The sequence below is a fragment of the Schistocerca serialis genome, chromosome 4, assembly GCF_023864345.2.
Source record: "Schistocerca serialis cubense isolate TAMUIC-IGC-003099 chromosome 4, iqSchSeri2.2, whole genome shotgun sequence".
NCBI lineage: Eukaryota > Metazoa > Arthropoda > Insecta > Orthoptera > Acrididae > Schistocerca > Schistocerca serialis.
The window spans coordinates 188329509-188350743 of NC_064641.1; the positions used below are offsets into that span (position 1 = coordinate 188329509).

General features: G+C 40.9%; 1 protein-coding gene across 6 annotated transcripts in view; it reads right to left on the reverse strand.

The window, feature by feature from the left end:
• The window catches only part of LOC126475247 (inositol polyphosphate-5-phosphatase A), a 327646-nt gene that overhangs the window by 67566 nt on the left and 238845 nt on the right, over positions 1–21235 (reverse strand). For 5 of the 6 annotated variants that reach the window (XM_050102946.1, XM_050102949.1, XM_050102945.1 and 2 more), the window contains one exon: positions 16797–16862. In XM_050102946.1, coding sequence (XP_049958903.1) covers positions 16797–16862 — 66 coding nt within the window. Of the gene's footprint in view, positions 1–686; positions 838–16796; positions 16863–21235 lie in introns of those variants that run through there. The other variant, XM_050102947.1, reaches the window with a different exon arrangement.

A 21235-nucleotide genomic window follows, 5' to 3' on the forward strand; every position in this document is an offset into this window, starting at 1 on the left:
CCCACTAGTGCAGTCGGTTAAGAGCAGGGCATACAGTTCAACATGCACTTCAAAATGTGGTGCAACTTGACTTGGTACTTTACTCAATGTTACAGATGAGAGAACGAATAAGTTGTAGAAAAAAAGACTAAATGACCAACAGGGAATTGAACCATTTCAACTTTCTACTATGGAACTTAACCTACTGGGCCACTGAGGCACATTTGTGAACAAACCATTAACAAGGTTTTTTTTAAGACATTTGCTTGAATGATCTACTTATTCAAATAATTATCTAGACAGAATTTATCTGAACAATGCCCACCTCTCCTTACCACTAAGCATTGCATTTCCTTCCTGTTTCACACCAGTACAGTTAACAGTATCAATTTAACGAGGCCTATTATTTAAAATGCTTCATTTACTCACGAGAGCTGTTTACAGTATATGGTTGCTGAACTGTATTTTTGTTAATTATTAGCTGCAGACTGAACATAAGAATTATTTCATCAGCTATTCATTCACGCAAATTTGTAGTTTCATAGCTGAATCAGTGACCTTCAATAACATTCAGTACTGGATTATCTTTTTAATTTTCATTATACGCATACTCAGTTACTGTGGTAATATCTGATGAATCTCAGATATACAGCATACACTTTTCTATACAAAACACCGAAAATTGACAGCTACAAAGAAATTCTAATTCTCATTGCATCCCAACTCTCGCCGTGCCCATTAGTGCTGCTACATTATGACACAGCTGTAGACTTCATGTTTCCTTGGCTGCATGGCAGTGCCCCTCAGTGAGCATGCATTCACGTGATAATGCGTGTGGAAACTGCCGAATGCAGGTTTCTGCAATGAATGCACAGCGAGTAGTATGGAATGCTTCTCACCCAGTTTCACCTTCACGACACAGTGCTCCAGGGCACATTTCAGTCTGTCAACATGCCTTACATGGTCAATTCAAGCTTACACTGTACATGCATTATTAGTAGTTGCCTCCTGAATTGACATAAGTCATATAACTTACAGAGTAAGTGTGCATGTGCCAATTATGAACAACCAATAGCTATGAAGCATGAAGCCTTCTCAGTCAAATGAGGCACCTCTGGTATCTGTAGACACATCAGTGTTCATGCCCAGCATCAACACACACACACACACACACACACACACACACACACACACACACACACACAAAGAAAAAAGAGAGAGAGAGAAGAAAATATTGAAAAGGTAGGTAATTGATTCGATTTAACTGTTGGTTAAGTATACAATTGATTGCTGAATCTGTAGGAATTCGCAAAGAAAGCATAGCGCAAATTTCACATAACCAATTTAAATGAGAAAACATTCCACTTATACTTTGAGACACAACACACTGATGATCTGTGTTGTAGTACCTACCTGCAGTCAACAACACTAACTGATGACCAGTATCTACATATTAGGTACCACTAGAAGAATGTAACAGAAATGTGACAAACTGGGAAGGTTTTATTTTAAGTACCAGTTCTTTTTCTGCTCTATTTATTTATTTATTTATTTATTTACTCGTAGTGATATATGTTACACCAAGAGCTTGTTTTGGCATTTTGCCATTATCAAGTGTAGCTGTGAATATGGTATACTGGTGATGACATACTACTCCAAGACATACAAATGATCCCTCAGCCACTAAACAACTTGCACCCTAACATAAAATTCACAATGGAAATAGAGCAAAACAAACTGAAACCATTGTAGATCTAAAAATAGGCAATAACTGCCAGCACTGATTCAAATTACAGTATATAGAAAAACTACTATGGCTGATACTATCATAAGCAAAAACTTTTGGCCCCCGATTTCGCATACATAGGCATATTTCAAATCAATGTTTAACAGAATTTTAAATTTACCTGTCTATAATACGGCGATACAAAATGAAATACAAATGCTACAATACAAAGTGAGACAAAATGACTTCAATCCAAAAATAGCGCTGAAATTATATGAACAGCACACAAAACCAAAATCATATGGCATACCTAAAGAAATAACATTAAAAAGAGAAGGAAAAATCACAGATAAACTTACCTATGTTACAACATCATACATAGGCCAAATATTGGGAAAGATGAACAATTTGTTTGAGAAAACAAAAATAAAATTAGTGTTTCACATAAACAACAACTTAAAGGCCAAAATATGGTCAACAAAAAATAACACCTCCACATTTTCAAATCCGGAAGCCAACAAACTTTCTTGTGATGATTGCAATAAATTTTTTGTAAGACAAACAGGCAGGAATTTTGGAATCAGATTTGTAGGGACACATACAAAACTGTGAAAGCAACCAAGCCACATTTTACTTGCAACTAAATTGCCAAGAACATAAAGCAGAAAATACTGAAAATACCATAAAAATTGTACACAAAGTGCCTAAATGACATACAATGAACATTTTGGAGGAAAAATATCAAGAAGACATCCTCAAAGGACAAACAGATTTTAAACATAAAATATAGCTCGAAAATTTCATTTACATTATAGAAGAAAAAGGGTAAATTACCGTGATAAACACAACATAATGGAACACTGATCATTTATGTAAAAACCCCAAAATAAGATCTCTAAAAAATTAAACATAATCACCAACTTCCTGAGAAAAATAAATCCCATTGTAAAAATGGCATCGCTGGAGTTGAAGCTGTCAAAAACTGTCAAAAATAACTTTACAAGATCATTCAAATAAAAAGTAAACATTTTTATAACGTCATCACACAAGCAGGCATTTGTAAAGGCAAAGAGTTTGGCCCAAACTCTTTGCCTTTACAAATGTCTGCTTGTGTCTGTGTATGTGCGGATGGATATATATATATATATGTGTGTGTGTGTGTGTGTGTGTGTGTGTGTGTGTGTGTGTGTGTGTGTGCGCGTGTGTGGGCGCGCACGCGAGTGTATACCTGTCCTTTTTTCGCCTTAAGGTAAGTCTTTCCGCTCCCGGGATTGGAATGACTCCTTACCCTCTCACTTAAAACCCACATCCTTTCGTCTTTCCCTCTTTCCTGATGAAGCAACCGTTTGTTGCGAAAGCTTGAATTTTGTGTGTATGTTTGTGTGTCTATCGACCTCCCAGCGCTTTTGTTTGGTTAGTCTCATCATCTTTGGTTTTTTTAAAATATATATATATATATATATATATATATATATATATATATATATATATATACTAACAAAGAGATAGAGGGGCTGGCCAGTACTTACCTCAGCTCAGTACAGCCGATAGATACACATAAAACAGAACTGAAAATTTACATTCCTAGCTTTCGGAACTTTGTTCCTTCATCAGGGAGGAGAGAGGGGAAAAAAGGGAAGAAGGGAAAGTGGATTCAGTTACTCACAACCCAGGTTATGAAGCAACAGGGAAAGGTAAACAGGGAGGGTAGCAAGGATGGAGGCATGGTTGTCAGAGGGAAGCCAAAGATATTCTACTGTAAGTACTGTGCCAGCTTCAAACCAAAGAGGATGCATACAGAAGTAAAGTATAAAGATAAACACAACTATGTAGGATGAAAAGATGCGTGAATGGCTAAAGAGGAAAGGGAAAGAGGAGAAGACTGAAGAGTGAATGGGAGTGAGGTTGTTTAACGTAGGTTCAGTCCAGGGGGATGGCGGGATGAAAGGATGTGTTGGAGTGCAAGTTCCCATCTCCGCAGTTCAGAGGGACTGGTGTTGGGTGGGAGAAGCCAAATGGCACATACGGTGTAGCAGGTTCCTAGGTCCCTAGAATTATGCTGGAGGGCATGCTCCGCTACTGGGTATTGGGCATCTCCTAGGCGGACAGTTCGTCTGTGTCCGTTCATTCGCTCAGCCAGTTTGGTTGTTGTCATGCCGATGTAAAAGGCTGTGCAGTGCAGGCACGTCAGTTGATAAATGACATGTGTAGTTTCACATGTAGCCCTGCCTTGAATTGCGTATGTTTTACCAGTAGCGGGGCTGGAGTAGGTGGTTGTGGGCAGATGCATGGGGCAGGTTTTGCAGCGGGGTCGGTTACAGGGGTAGGAACCGCTGGGTAGAGAAGGTAGATATGTCTGCTTGTGTCTGTATGTGTGGATGGATATGTGCGTGTGTGCGAGTGTATGCCTGTCCTTTTTTTCCCCTAAGGTAAGTCTTTCCGCTCCCGGGATTGGAATGACTCCTTACCCTCTCCTTTAAAACCCACTTCCTTTCGTCTTCCCCTCTCCTTCCCTCTTTCCTGATGAGGCAACAGTTTGTTGCGAAAGCTTGAATTTTGTGTGTATGTTTGTGTGTCTATCGACCTGGAAGGAAACATTCCACGAGGGAAAAATTATATATAAAAACAAAGATGAGGTGACTTACCGAACAAAAGCGCTGGCAGGTCGATAGACACACAAACATACACACAAAATTCAAGCTTTCGCAACAAACTGTTGCCTCATCAGGAAAGAGGGAAGGAGAGGGGAAGACGAAAGGAAGTGGGTTTTAAGGGAGAGGGTAAGGAGTCATTCCAATCCCGGGAGCGGAAAGACTTACCTTAGGGGGAAAAAAGGACAGGTATACACTCGCACACACGCACATATCCATCCACACATACAGACACAAGCAGACATATTTAAAGACAAAGAGTTTGGGCAGAGATGTCAGTCGAGGCAGAAGTGTAGAGGCAAAGAAGTTGTTGAAAGACAGGTGAGGTATGAGTGGCGGCAACTTGAAATTAGCGGAGATTGAGGCCTGGCGGATGACGAGAAGAGAGGATATACTGAAGGGAAAGTTCCCATCTCCGGAGTTCGGATAGGTTGGTGTTGGTGGGAAGTATCCAGATAACCCGGACGGTGTAACACTGTGCCAAGATGTGCTGGCTGTGCACCAAGGCATGTTTAGCCACAGGGTGATCCTCATTACCAACAAACACTGTCTGCCTGTGTCCATTCATGCGAATGGACAGTTTGTTGCTGGTCATTCCCACATAGAATGCATCACAGTGTAGGCAGGTCAGTTGGTAAATCACGTGGGTGCTTTCACACGTGGCTCTGCCTCTGATCGTGTACACCCTCCGGGTTACAGGACTGGAGTAGGTGGTGGTGGGAGGGTGCATGGGACAGGTTTTGCATCGGGGGCGGTTACAAGGATAGGAGCCAGAGGGTAGGGAAGGTGGTTTGGGGATTTCATAGGGATGAACTAACAGGTTACGAAGGTTAGGTGGACGGCGGAAAGACACTCTTGGCGGAGTGGGGAGGATTTCATGAAGGATGGATCTCATTTCAGGGCAGGATTTGAGGAAGTCGTATCCCTGCTGGAGAGCCACATTCAGAGTCTGGTCCAGTCCCGGAAAGTATCCTGTCACAAGTGGGGCACTTTTGTGGTTCTTCTGTGGGGGATTCTGGGTTTGAGGGGACGAGGAAGTGTCTCTGGTTATTTGCTTCTGTACCAGGTCGGGAGGGTAGTTGCGGGATGCGAAAGCTGTTTTCAGGTTGTTGGTGTAATGATTCAGGGATTCCGGACTGGAGCAGATTCGTTTGCCACGAAGACCTAGGCTGTAGGGAAGGGACCGTTTGATGTGGAATGGGTGGCAGCTGTCATAATGGAGGTACTGTTGCTTGTTGGTGGGTTTGATGTGGACGGACGTGTGAAGTTGGCCATTGGACAGGTGGAGGTCAACGTCAAGGAAAGTGGCATGGGATTTGGAGTAGGACCAGGTGAAACTGATGGAACCAAAGGAGTTGAGGTTGGAGAGGAAATTCTGGAGTTCTTCTTCACTGTGAGTCCAGATCATGAAGATGTCATCAATAAATCTGTACCAAACTTTGGGTTGGCAGACTTGGGTAACCAAGAAGGCTTCCTCTAAGCGACCCATGAATAGGTTGGCGTACGAGGGGGCCATCCTGGTGCCCATGGCTGTTCCCTTTAATTGTTGGTATGTCTGGCCCTCAAAAGTGAAGAAGTTGTGGGTCAGGATGAAGCTGGCTAAGGTGATGAGGAAAGAGGTTTTAGGTAGGGTGGCAGGTGATCGGCGTGAAAGGAAATGCTCCATCGCAGCGAGGCCCTGGACGTGCGGAATATTTGTGTATAAGGACGTGGCATCAATGGTTACAAGGATGGTTTCCGGGGGTAACAGATTGGGTAAGGATTCCAGGCGTTCAAGGAAGTGGTTGGTGTCCTTGATGAAGGATGGGAGACTGCCTACGTAGATCAACACCTTCAACCCATTACATGCAGTCTCCCATCCTTCATCAAGGACACCAACCACTTCCTTGAACGCCTGGAATCCTTACCCAATCTGTTACCCCCGGAAACCATCCTTGTAACCATTGATGCCACGTCCTTATACACAAATATTCCGCACGTCCAGGGCCTCGCTGCGATGGAGCATTTCCTTTCACGCCGATCACCTGCCACCCTACCTAAAACCTCTTTCCTCATCACCTTAGCCAGCTTCATCCTGACCCACAACTTCTTCACTTTTGAGGGCCAGACATACCAACAATTAAAGGGAACAGCCATGGGCACCAGGATGGCCCCCTCGTACGCCAACCTATTCATGGGTCGCTTAGAGGAAGCCTTCTTGGTTACCCAAGTCTGCCAACCCAAAGTTTGGTACAGATTTATTGATGACATCTTCATGATCTGGACTCACAGTGAAGAAGAACTCCAGAATTTCCTCTCCAACCTCAACTCCTTTGGTTCCATCAGTTTCACCTGGTCCTACTCCAAATCCCATGCCACTTTCCTTGACGTTGACCTCCACCTGTCCAATGGCCAACTTCACACGTCCGTCCACATCAAACCCACCAACAAGCAACAGTACCTCCATTATGACAGCTGCCACCCATTCCACATCAAACGGTCCCTTCCCTACAGCCTAGGTCTTCGTGGCAAACGAATCTGCTCCAGTCCGGAATCCCTGAATCATTACACCAACAACCTGAAAACAGCTTTCGCATCCCGCAACTACCCTCCCGACCTGGTACAGAAGCAAATAACCAGAGACACTTCCTCGTCCCCTCAAACCCAGAATCCCCCACAGAAGAACCACAAAAGTGCCCCACTTGTGACAGGATACTTTCCGGGACTGGACCAGACTCTGAATGTGGCTCTCCAGCAGGGATACGACTTCCTCAAATCCTGCCCTGAAATGAGATCCATCCTTCATGAAATCCTCCCCACTCCGCCAAGAGTGTCTTTCCGCCGTCCACCTAACCTTCGTAACCTGTTAGTTCATCCCTATGAAATCCCCAAACCACCTTCCCTACCCTCTGGCTCCTATCCTTGTAACCGCCCCCGATGCAAAACCTGTCCCATGCACCCTCCCACCACCACCTACTCCAGTCCTGTAACCCGGAGGGTGTACACGATCAGAGGCAGAGCCACGTGTGAAAGCACCCACGTGATTTACCAACTGACCTGCCTACACTGTGATGCATTCTATGTGGGAATGACCAGCAACAAACTGTCCATTCGCATGAATGGACACAGGCAGACAGTGTTTGTTGGTAATGAGGATCACCCTGTGGCTAAACATGCCTTGGTGCACAGCCAGCACATCTTGGCACAGTGTTACACCGTCCGGGTTATCTGGATACTTCCCACCAACACCAACCTATCCGAACTCCGGAGATGGGAACTTTCCCTTCAGTATATCCTCTCTTCTCGTCATCCGCCAGGCCTCAATCTCCGCTAATTTCAAGTTGCCGCCACTCATACCTCACCTGTCTTTCAACAACTTCTTTGCCTCTACACTTCTGCCTCGACTGACATCTCTGCCCAAACTCTTTGTCTTTAAATATGTCTGCTTGTGTCTGTATGTGTGGATGGATATGTGCGTGTGTGCGAGTGTATACCTGTCCTTTTTTCCCCCTAAGGTAAGTCTTTCCGCTCCCGGGATTGGAATGACTCCTTACCCTCTCCCTTAAAACCCACTTCCTTTCGTCTTCCCCTCTCCTTCCCTCTTTCCTGATGAGGCAACAGTTTGTTGCGAAAGCTTGAATTTTGTGTGTATGTTTGTGTGTCTATCGACCTGCCAGCGCTTTTGTTCGGTAAGTCACCTCATCTTTGTTTTTATATATAATTTTTCCCACGTGGAATGTTTCCTTCCATTATATTGATATCATTAATTTGAATCCAACAATTACGTTTGTTATTGTCACTGTTGCATTTCGAAATCTTTTCTGTCGTATTATTTTCCTCTTTCTGTTTTTGCCAGTAGTTTCACTTTGTATTCACCTTCTCCTTTTTACCGTAATCTGCTATACTATTTTATCCCGCCTATATATATACTCAATAATACGTAACCCACTTCCAAACCATAACCAAAAAAATTTTTTGCCGCTTTCAGCACTACCGCCGCTATAATATCCACCGTTTCTAGTTCACAAACAGCTCCTTTCACCTTTTAAACAACCATTTCGGCCAGTTCTAATAACTTTTGCTTTATTTCCATTTCCGTTTTTCCCACACCACTGATCATTTTTAGCCGCTTCCCACAGGTTTCAACGCGATTATTTCTTCGTCAGACAATTGTTAGTCTCATTTTCATAATCTGCCACCACAATACCACTCCTTTTAATATACTACACGCAGTTTTTTCGAAATTTTCCCGAATTTCTGCGTCCTTTAACGTGTTTTGGCGGCAACACAACCACCTAACCTTTATGCACATCGTTGTCTACCAACCCAAGTCCAACATAGCCCAGCTGTAACCAACACCTTTTCGCCTTTTTTCATTCCAGATCTTCTGTTTCTTTCCGGTTCACCTTTATCCCTCCCCATATATTTTTATTTTCATTTTCATTTCACCTCATGTTACACTTTCCACCTTCTAATACCATGTCACCCTCACAACACCCCCACAATGACCCCATTAAGTTTTATTTACATTCCCTCCGCAAACATGCCTTCGCCCTAGCCAGATTACACTCCCATATTCTATTTTCTCAGGCTTGTCTGACATTTGGCATCACCCCCAAAGGCCTCACACTTAAAGTTCCCATCTCTGGCTGCAACCCTTCCTTCCATCAGTCCCTATACCAGTTCCAAACTGAACAATCCATTGCCCTCACCCACCTAATCCTTCACCTACACATCAACTCAGCCAATGAACACACCCGTCAACTCCTATCCTTAATAAAAGTCCTTAATCTTTCCTCTCCCACATCCACACCGGCTGTCCAGAGCATCCTCCTACAGGCCAACCGTAAATTAGAACAGCATGCCACCCTCCACCTCAAAAAACTATCCAATCTCCTGGTTTCCCACCTCCGGAAAGGCAACTCACTCACCCTTCACAACCTTTCCAGCAAACCTCAACCTCCTCTCATTGCACACAAACCCAGTCTCTCCCATCTACTCAATCTCCCACTTCCAGCTCCACTCCCTCCAAAACCTCAAAATTCCGGGTCTGCTTGTGTCTGTATGTGTGGATGGATATGTGCGTGTGTGCGAGTGTATACCTGTCCTTTTTTCCCCCTAAGGTAAGTCTTTCCGCTCCCGGGATTGGAATGACTCCTTACCCTCTCCTTTAAAACCCACTTCCTTTCGTCTTCCCCTCTCCTTCCCTCTTTCCTGATGAGGCAACAGTTTGTTGCGAAAGCTTGAATTTTGTGTGTATGTTTGTGTGTCTATCGACCTGCCAGCGCTTTTGTTCGGTAAGTCACCTCATCTTTGTTTTTATATATAATTTTTCCCACGTGGAATGTTTCCTTCCATTATATATATATATATATATATATATATATATATATATATATATATATATAAAATAGAGGGAAACATTCCACGTAGGAAATATATATCTAAAAACAAAGATGATGTGACTTACCAAATGAAAGTGCTGGCAGGTCGACAGACACACAAACAAACACAAACATACACACAAAATTCAAGCTTTCGCAACAAACTGTTGCCTCATCAGGAAAGAGGGAAGGAGAGGGAAAGGCGAAAGGATGTGGGTTTTAAGGGAGAGGGTAAGGAGTCATTCCAATCCCGGGAGCGGAAAGACTTACCTTAGGGGGAAAAAAGGACGGGTATACACTCGCACACACACACATATCCATCCACACATATACAGACACAAGCAGACATATTTAAATATGTCTGCTTGTGTCTGTATATGTGTGGATGGATATGTGTGTGTGTGCGAGTGTATACCCGTCCTTTTTCCCCCCTAAGGTAAGTCTTTCCGCTCCCGGGATTGGAATGACTCCTTACCCTCTCCCTTAAAACCCACATCCTTTCATCTTTCCCTCTCCTTCCCTCTTTCCTGATGAGGCAACAGTTTGTTGCGAAAGCTTGAATTTTGTGTGTATGTTTGTGTGTCTGTCGACCTGCCAGCACTTTCATTTGGTAAGTCACATCATCTTTATATATATATATATATATATATATATATATATATATATATATATATATATATATATATATAAAAATAAAAAACCTTCGTAACCTCTTAGTTCATCCCTATGAAATCCCCAAACCACCTTCCCTACCCTCTGGCTCCTACCCTTGTAACCGCCCCCGGTGTAAAACCTGTCCCATGCACCCTCCCGCCACCACCTACTCCAGTCCTGTAACCCGGAAGGTGTACACGATCAAAGGCAGAGCCACATGTGAAAGCATCCACGTGATTTACCAACTGACCTGCCTACACTGTGACACATTCTATGTGGGAATGACCAGCAACAAACTGTCCATTCGCATGAATGGACACAGGCAGACAGTGTTTGTTGGTAATGAGGATCACCCTGTGGCTAAACATGCCTTGGTGCACGGCCAGCACATCTTGGCACAGTGTTAATCCGTCCGGGTTATCTGGATACTTCCCACTAACACCAGCCTATCCGAACTCCGGAGATGGGAACTTGCTCTTCAATATATCCTCTCTTCCCGTTATCCACCAGGCCTCAATCTCCGCTAATTTCAAGTTGCCGCCACTCATACCTCACCTGTCATTCAACAACATCTTTGCCTCTGCACTACCGCCTCGACTGACATCTCTGCCCAAACTCTTTGCCTTTACAAATGTCTGCTTGTGTCTGTGTATGTGCGGATGGATATGAGTATGTGTGCGAGTGTTACCTGTCCTTTTTTCCCCCTAAGGTAAGTCTTTCCCCTCCCGGGATTGGAATGACTCCTTACCCTCTCCCTTAAAACCCACATCCTTTCGTCTTTCCCTCTCCTTCCCTCTTTCCTGATGAGGCAACAGTTTGTTGCAAAAGCTTGAATTTTGTGTGCATGTTTGTGTGTCTATCGACGTGCCAGCGCTTTCGTTTGGTAAGTCACATCATCTTTGTTTTTAGGTATATTTTTCGTATGTGGAATGTTTCCCTCATATATATATATGCGGACCTCGGGAAAGATCAGTTTGGATTCCGTAGAAATGTTGGAACACGTGAGGCAATACTAACCTTACGACTTATCTTAGAAGAAAGATTAAGAAAAGGCAAACCTACGTTTCTAGCATTTGTAGACTTAGAGAAAGCTTTTGACAACGTTAACTGGAATACTCTCTTTCAAATTCTGATGGTGGCAGGGGTAAAATACAGGGAGCGAAAGGCTATTTACAATTTGTACAGAAACCACATGGCAGTTATAAGAATCGAGGGGCATGAAAGGGAAGCAGTGGTTGGGAAAGGAGTGAGACGGGGTTGTAGCCTCTCCCCGATGTTATTCAATCTGTATATTGAGCAAGCAGTAAAGGAAACAAAAGAAAGATCCGGAGTAGGTATTAAAATTCATGGAGAAGAAGTAAAAACTTTGAGGTTCGCCGATGACATTGTAATTCTGTCAGAGACAGCAAAGGACTTGGAAGAGCAGTTGAACGGAATGGACAGTGTCTTGAAAGGAGGATATAAGATGAACATCAACAAAAGCAAAACGAGGATAATGGAATGTAGTCAAATTAAATCGGGTGATGCTGAGGGGATTAGATTAGGAAATGAGACACTTAAAGTAGTAAAGGAGTTTTGCTATTTGGGGAGTAAAATAACTGATGATGGTCGAAGTAGAGAGGATATAAAATGTAGACTAGCAATGGCAAGGAAATCGTTTCTGAAGAAGAGAAATTTGTTAACATCGAGTATAGATTTAAGTGTTAGGAAGTCGTTTCTGAAAGTATTTGTATGGAGTGTAGCCATGTATGGAAGTGAAACATGGACGATAACCAGTTTGGACAAGAAGAGAATAGAAGCTTTCGAAATGTGGTGCTACAGAAGAATGCTGAAGATAAGGTGGGTAGATCACGTAACTAATGAGGAGGTATTGAATAGGATTGGGGAGAAGAGAAGTTTGTGGCACAACTTGACTAGAAGAAGGGATCGGTTGGTAGGACATGTTTTGAGGCATCAAGGGATCACAAATTTAGCATTGGAGGGCAGCGTGGAGGATAAAAATCGTAGAGGGAGATCAAGAGATGAATACACTAAGCAGATTCAGAAGGATGTAGGTTGCAGTAGGTACTGGGAGATGAAGCAGCTTGCACAGGATAGACTAGCATGGAGAGCTGCATCAAACCAGTCTCAGGACTGAAGACCACAACAACAACCAATATATATATATTAAAAACAAAGATTCCATGACTTACCAAATGGGAAAGCGCTCGTAGAGACACACAATTAAAAAAACGCACAAATACAAATACAAAATTTCAAGCTTTTGCGACCAACGGTTGCTTCGTCAGGAAAGAGGGAAGGAGAGGGAAAGATGAAAGGACGTGGGTTTTAAGGGAGAGGGTAAGGAGTCATTCCAATCCCGGGAGCGGAAAGACTTACCTTAGGGGGAAAAAAGGATGGTTATACACTCGCGCGCGCGCGCACACACACACACACACACACACACACACACACACACACACACACACACACACATATCCATCCACACATATACAGACACAAGCTTCTGGCAAGAATTACAAGTAGCCCAGCACTTTACGGCACACCAAATGTTCATGCTGGGCAAAACATAAAGGACGAGACAGAAACAGAGAACACAGACACTGGCACTGTGGCAGTCTTGGCTACTTGGGCTGGATTCGGTCTGCTCAGTGCTAGGTCCACATGTTTACCACTGCCACTGCAGCTTCCTTGTGCAAGCTATCTGTCATCCTAGTGGGTACATCTTGTGACACTACTGCCACATCGACTCACACTTCAATTTGGTCATCTGCGGACCAAGAAACTTCTACCAATGGGCAGTTTTCACAGAGTAAAGGCTTCTGGCAAGCTTCCTTGTCCACAGCTAAACAGATAATTGCATCACACACCTTAGAGTCTGCATACGAGTCATTATGGACATCAGTAATGAACTGACACTTTTGGTGAAGGCTGTGAAGTTTGGCTGCCCAGGCCCTGTATAACTGGTTTGGCCCTTTGTGACATTGGTAGAATTCAATAATTCAACTTGTGCTGCTATGACATATGTTCATTTGTGATGGTAGTTGGAAAATAAACTGCACACGTGATCAGATGTACGAGCTGCTGTTTCTTGTAAGGGGTCAAGCTGACAGTACCTGATACACCTTAGGTGGAGTCCACAAGAGGAATAAGGCTTTGCACAAATTGGAGTCTGTCACACTGAAAGCCAAAATATGCTGTCAGAGTCTTTCTCATAAGCTTCCTGCTCCCCAGCTGAATTATCACATGGAGGAAAAAGGGTGAATAGACCAGAGGACTGGTACCTACCTGTTAATGGAAGCTAACACAGTTGCCACTGCCAAAGTAAGCTGTTCAATCAGGGCCGGTAGAGAGGCGTCCATAAATGGCTAAATTTGATGGAACCACACTTAAAGACTGCAAACCATTCCAAACTCGTTGTCAACATGTAGTAACCAATTAGTATACAAAACCGATCCAAGTAACACAAATATGTCTTTATTCATAAACTTCTGAACAGCATTGGAAATAAGCCTCTTGTGGCTCCACAAGTACAAAGACAAATGAATCATACAGAAGGTGCAACATAGGCAATTCACAGAACAACTGATGTGAGCAGTACAAACTTAAAGAACATAATGAGAGTGAGTCAGCACTGTTTTGTGCATATATAGGTGTGACCTGTCTGTAGAAAGTGCGGCGGAGACTCTGCCGAGTGCATGCCTCCTACAGGTGGCTTCTAGTGGCTGGACTGCACTGATACAGCTGGCGATTGATTTAAGTACACAGGTGTAGTGACACTACACTTGGTGCACATGCAATCACTTGCGCTCCCCCCCTCTGAAATGCCAGAGGTTCACATCTGTCAGCAACCGAGGAGTTTCTACACTGAAGCCACCTACTCCCTTCCTACATGATGGGATCGGCGTATGTATGTCAGTGATCATTATGTATAGTTGTACTGTTCCACATGAATAGTAATTAAAATACTGTTATTAAAATTTATTTACATATATCTGTAATCGCCTTTTGATTTGGACACACATTTTTGGCTATTACATGGGAGAGTCCCATTTTACAGGGGCCATTTGCAGAATTTTCCATTGTTACTGCTCTCAATAACTTCATACTCAAACAAGAGGCTATTATGTAACCTGGGTTATTTGCCCATCAGGTTTCTATTTCTCAGAGATAATGCATTTTAAACAGTACCATGGATTTCACACAAGAAGTTGCATTTTATGCATGGAATGGTGTAAAAGCAGATGATGTGTGAAGAGTTTTCTCTTGCTTTGTCTGTTACACAACTGTGATACAATGACCATGAAGTATTTGCACAACAGGATCACCACCAAATGGCTTCACAAAGTTCACAAAATTGAGAAACCACATAGTAAAAATATGAGTCTGAATCCGGGTATTAGGGTAGCAAGCTGAAGTTATCCTAAATTGAGATAGTGTGTCCTCCAGCATATTAGGATACCTATGGTGTTTCATATTAGAAATAAGTAATCTTGATAAAAGTCTAGTCTCATAGTTATGCTGTTTAGTTTGGAGAAGAATTCATTATAGCAAATGAAATAGTACTTTCCAAAGAATATAATTATATGAATATTGTTGCAACAGCTCCTCAAAGTTTTCTAAAATTAAATTCACATTACAATAAGGCAAAGCACAGTGCATTCCATCATCTGGCGTCTGCAGTTTCATACCCTCAGACCACCAAAATTATTAAGTTCTATTTTTGTAAAAATTAGTGAGAAATAAACAAAAATTTCCATTAGACAAACATATTCTACACTTGTCCTGTCAATAGGAAGGTTGTACAATTTCATACCTGCTTCTCTCTATTGGACCATTAGTCAAGTCCAACTGGATTTAATAAATATTGTCTGACAGTATTTGAAGGTGATTCAGACCCATTATGCTGAATGGCATATTTATAATTGTACTCCAAGACATAATTTATGCACTCATTGTTATTTTCTTTCCTGTTCTGTCTGCTACTTCTGTGGATAGTTTTATGCATACGGATAAAACTTTATCTCCAACAACTTAATTTGAACCTGATTTTTTTCGAAAATGAGAGTGATAGTGAATTTTAGTGTTCAAAAATCAAAGGGAAAAATGCTTTCTGTTGAACTAAGCGATTACATTTGAGTGAGTAATTTGAGAAGAAAGAAAAAAAGAGTATGTCATTACCTATTTAATTTTTACCAAAGAATTTAATAATTACTCAATTAATTACTCTTTCCTACATTTGACGTAAACTTTAGTGAGAGAACATTTTCCTGTAAGTCTGAATGATTTAAAATCACTTACTCAAAATAATAATCTCCTCTCACTCCTATAAAATGAATGTCCTTAAATTAACTAAGATGAATTTTGTAAGTTTTGTGATACATATTTGTTAGTTTGTACTAAAATGATACTGTTAAAGATTACAAATAATATGCACAAGTGTTGTACACTTCGAGACAAGAGAAGCTAAAGGCCATTGGCACCTACCATGAAGTGGACATAAAAAATATTGGAGGGGGACATAAAAAATATTGGCTGGATGATGGAACCGACCTGCAATTCAGTGAGTAATGTTCAATTGGTATTAATTTTCAATGTTGTGTATAGTATGTCTTATTGGTGTGATAGTATGTTGTTGCTGTAAATCAACATTGACCTTAACAAGGTGAAGGTGTTGCCACTATTTATAATGTAGCTGTACTTGCCAACAATGCTCAATGTAGGACTTTGCCAATTTTGTTTAGACAACAGTACTTTCCTGCTGTAGCACAGAAAGAAAACAATCAAAACTTCGTTTTGACTCCCTGAAAATTTACCTTAAAATTACTAGCACAGAGCTGCTAGCTTATAAAAATCATACACAATGAGTATCACAAGTGTAATGTCATGCAAGACAAAGAGAAAAATTCTTTCCTATTTACAATATTCAAATAAATATTGAGCATTACTTAAAAAAAAAAAAAAAAAAAAAAAAAAAAAAAGCCAAAGATAATCACTTTATGAATTTAAAGAAAAATGAAATTCGGTCAAAGACCATCACTTTATGAGTTTGAAGAAATATCAGAAATGTTCTCTTTTACATATAACTGCCCTGATTATTATACCTTTTTCTATTCCACACATCAAAGCACCATTCTTCTGATACAGAACTGGTTTTTCTTGTACATTTAATTATCGTAAAGAGACATGAAAATGCAAAGTGGGAAGATTGTGTTACATACTGAATTTCATATTGTACTAAGAATTTTCAGTCAATATAAATAAATGTGAGATTAGCGAACAAAGCTAAAAGGCAATATTGTACTGATTTACAGTAATGCAAGAGGAGCATCACAAGTATTTTGTGTGTGTGTGTGTGTGTGTGTGTGTGTGTGTGTGTGTGTTTGTGTGTGTGTGTGTATCTATTTTATTTAATATTTATACCTTGTGGTCTCCCATACAGGTGTTAATGCCCATCAGTCCATATTCTACAGTATTGGGATTACATATCTGTAACAGAGAAATATAAAACTAATTCTTCAAACATTCAAGGAGGTATACAAATGTAACAAGAACTTATAAATGTACTGAGTTTACATCAACAATCTGCTGAAACAACAAATAAATCTGACACATATACTTATCATTCTTTTTTATTAACATTTTTATAAGGTTCTACTTTCTGTTAATTGCTCATCTACTAGATGGCAATGGTTTGGCTGAACATGGATATGGAAAGCAAGGGATTCAGGTGGATCCCTTTCTATATGGAGTCTGAGTGACCTCCTCCACCTTTCCGTTTTCTCCAACTCATCACACTTGTATTCTTACGCAAGATACTAACAGTACTATTCCAGTATGGCATAACAGCTCACATCATTCACAGTCTTTCCATAGCTGAGGAAATCAACCAGCATGTCCTAAAATACTGTGTTCATAACTTTCTTAATGGACAATGCTTTTTAGAGCTTTTGGTGTGAGGGAGAAATGGGATGTATAGATGATTTCTCTTCTCAGGTGTCACATGATGCACTCACACTTTGTTCCCTTTGATGATACAGTGCAGGAATAGAGCACCCTCCACCACATTCCACATTAAGTGTTGGAGAGAGAATCCTATCTGCTTGGCTTTATTCTCATCCAAGTATTGCCATGGTACCCAATGGTAGCGCAGTGTGATGTGCATGATATCCACTGCACTGCCGATGTAAATTTTGAGTTTAGTGTCAATTTGCCTTGCATGAATTAATAAATTGGCTTGAATCAATAATTCAACGAAGCATTCTCGGTCAACTGAGGTGGATGTGTCTGACTTTTGCACATCTTTTACATCTAATCTACCTTTCTCGAATTCCTTGCACCAAAACCACCTTTGTTTCTGTGACGTTGCAGTTACTCCATAACCTTTCACTAACTGGTGATCATCTGCAGTTGGAGTGAGTGAGGGAGGGAGGGAGGGAGGGAGGGAGGGAGGGAAGGAGCTTATTACACTTTACATTTCCATTGCCACCATATATCCATTATGTCTCAATTTTTAAGCTGTATTTCAAAACAAAATAGCACAGTTACCTCCAGCCACTGGTGATGTATAAAAGGTTTGATCATCTCCTCTATCTAGATGTGGAATGTAAGTCTCGCAGGCTATTCAGGTACCCGTTACAGACATTGCTACCCTTCTTACTGAATCACCCTCATAATGGCTGAAAAAGGCTCTATGAAAGTGTAGGACATAGTTCTAATGGTTCTAATGCTACTCTACAAGAATAAATTTTGGGTGTTAATTTTGTGAATTTTCTAGGCGAACAATCCACACTGACAGCTTTATTCATGTGTGGCTTGACAAACAATTTGATGAACTTCAACTTTTAGCATGACCAGACAATTGCCTAACATGGTTTTAGGATAGAAAATAAGATTAAGATTCTTCACCCACCATATATTTTAAACTATTTTTAAAATGGCACAACTGAGTGACAAAAAGTGTAAAATTCACGGAGAAACAGTCCACATGTCATACAGCTCCATGATGTAAAAGCTGTATGACATGCTGAAGGTGTTTTGGTGTTGCTATTTTGATAGCAATGTGCAAGGAAGAATAATTCAGGCTTGTTTCACCATTGATATGCAGTTAACACACTTGTTTCTGCAATACAACAAACATGTTAGTCACATTCCAAGAAGAAACCAATGACATAGTCGTGAGATCAGCTTGTTATTAAGAGACTTACAGAGTATATTATACATATGTACAGAGGCTGCTACTTGAGCTTTTGAGAACATCTACTGATAAACTAATTATAATATATTTCTGCTGTGGGAAACAAACTTCATTTCTGATCAATATAACATTCTTGTCAACAGGAAATAACCACACATTTCTTTTCATTTGAGACATTATCACATGATATGATTACAATCATAACCGGTTTCTGAACTGCCACACTGCATGTCATGAGTGCTTTGTTTGCCTATGACATGAACACAAAATTTGCTGCCAAAATCAATTATGATTTTAATCACAGTCAGTAACTGTGCCTCAAATAAAAATACTTCACTCTTCTGCACAGACAAAATGTCATTGTTTTCCAGGACACAACTGTCTTTATGAAGCAATAAGGAGATAACAGCTTAAAGAAAATACATTATTACTTTCTCCAGAAACCACACAGCACACATTTGCAGACAACTGGTTATTTAGTTATTATTTAAAATAAAGCTTCAGTAAATATTTTTGACTAAGTGATTATTATTATTATTATTATTATTATTATTATTATTATAAAAATATCAGAACTGCTTTCAACATGTGAATGCTGAAACTGGTAACAGGAATATTTAATAATAAGAACACTAAACAAAATATTAGCCACACCCATTAGACACACAGAAACTGTGTAATACTGCCTCTAACATTGATAATGGCCTCAATGCAGAAGGAAAGACACAGTCACAACTTCCTTTAGGTACTTTAAACATAATAAAGTGGATTTGATACACCTGCTACCAATTTACTCTTTTAAATATTTTTTCTTTCAAGTAATTGATTGTATGCACATAATGTACAATGTGTGGCAGTTAAATAATAAGATGGTTCACCATCTATTGTATGCCATATGGGAGGAGGCCGGTTCTGAACTGCAGTTGACCTTGAACCTTCAAGAGGAGCCACCATTCATTTTGCCTTTCAGTCTGCTTTAGTTTGCTTTTGGGCTTTCGATGAAGAACACGTTGTTCTGCAGTAGTGCTGTGAGCATGGTGAACTTAAAAATCGAGCAGGGTATTAAGTTAAAATTCCTCATGAAGTTAAAAAGTCACCAACAGAACCCTTTAATATGTTTGGCAGATGTTTGGTAATAATGCTGTATCACGTGCACAAGTTCCTGAATGACACAAATGATTTTCAGAAGGTCAGGGAGTGGTTGAAGATGATGAACACCTCGGTCTATCTGCGAGTTCAAGATCCGAAGCAAACATCCACAATGTTAATGAGTTGTGCGATACAACCAACGTCTGAGCATTTGATTGATAGCAGACATGGAACATGAACAAAGAGACACTAAGGCTTCCAAAAAACCTCTCTCAGGATCAAATTGACCATCAGAAGAAAATTTTCTCTGATGTCTTGGAATGACTCAATGAAGAACGGACTTGGTAACACATGTTGTCACATATGATGAGACATAGATCTCCCATTACGGCCCAGAAACAAAGTGTCAATCAATGGACTGGAAGACTCCCACATCACCAAAGATGAAAAAAAGGATGAATGAGCAAGTCTAAATCGAAGGCAATGCCGGTTCCCCCAATCTTGGCATATTTACACTACCGTATTTACTCGAATCTAAGCCGCACTCGAATCTAAGCCGCACCTGAAAAATGAGACTCAAAATCAAGGGAAAAAAAAATTTCCCGAATCTAAGCCGCACCTGAAATTTGAGACTCAAAATTCAAGGAGAGAGAAAAGTCTTAGGCCACATCTCCAAATCGAAACAAAGTTGGTCCATTGTAATATGAGAGACAATTTAGATCGAATGAATGACGATACAGCTACAGTAGGTTGGTTCGAGTCGTAAGCCTAGCAGTTAAGCTTTACCAGGTAGCCATTGCTATGCGTCAGGTGCTCCGTCCGTATTTATACGGGTACCCTTCCTTTTTCATGTGCTTTGTCTGGGTTGAATTGATTGCTTATTTTTCTTTGATCTGATAAGCGCAGTTTTCTTTATTATAGGTGTTTACGTCACTCTAAGCTGAAAATGCATTACTGTACTGTCATGCATTGTTTGTCGCATTCTGATATTGCGTGTTTACGGCCTGTTGTTGCTCACGTCATGGCTTGCTTTTGTGCGCGCTACCGCCGCTTACAATTAAAAAAAAAAAAAGAGAGATAGTTGTTACCTGCACTGCTGCTTTCTTTGATAATGATCAACAAGAACCAAATAATATACTGCGTATGACAGATGTTCTGAACGAGAGTTTAGCGAAAATTTTTCTCCGTTTGAAAATCTTTGCAGGCACCTCTTTAGTACATTAGATTCTGCACAGAAATTAGAGTCATCTTAGATTTAAAAATCTAGCCAATTGCCGTGCTTCATTTCTGACTGTATCACTGTTAGGCATAAGAATAATACGAATATAAATATGACATGATATGTATATTCTTCCGCGTTTGCTGTTGTCTCACTCTAGTTTTGTAGTTTATTAGGCAGACAGGTTTTAAATGAGATAGCAGCAAATACGAAACAGTACATGGCAAAATGTTTATATTCGTATTATTCTTATGGTGACGAGAATACTGCATGTGATTCACAATTTATAAAAGTTCCTATTAGCAACCATCTCTTCTCACAGATAGGAAAAAATCCAGAACGTAGAGTTGGCCATAC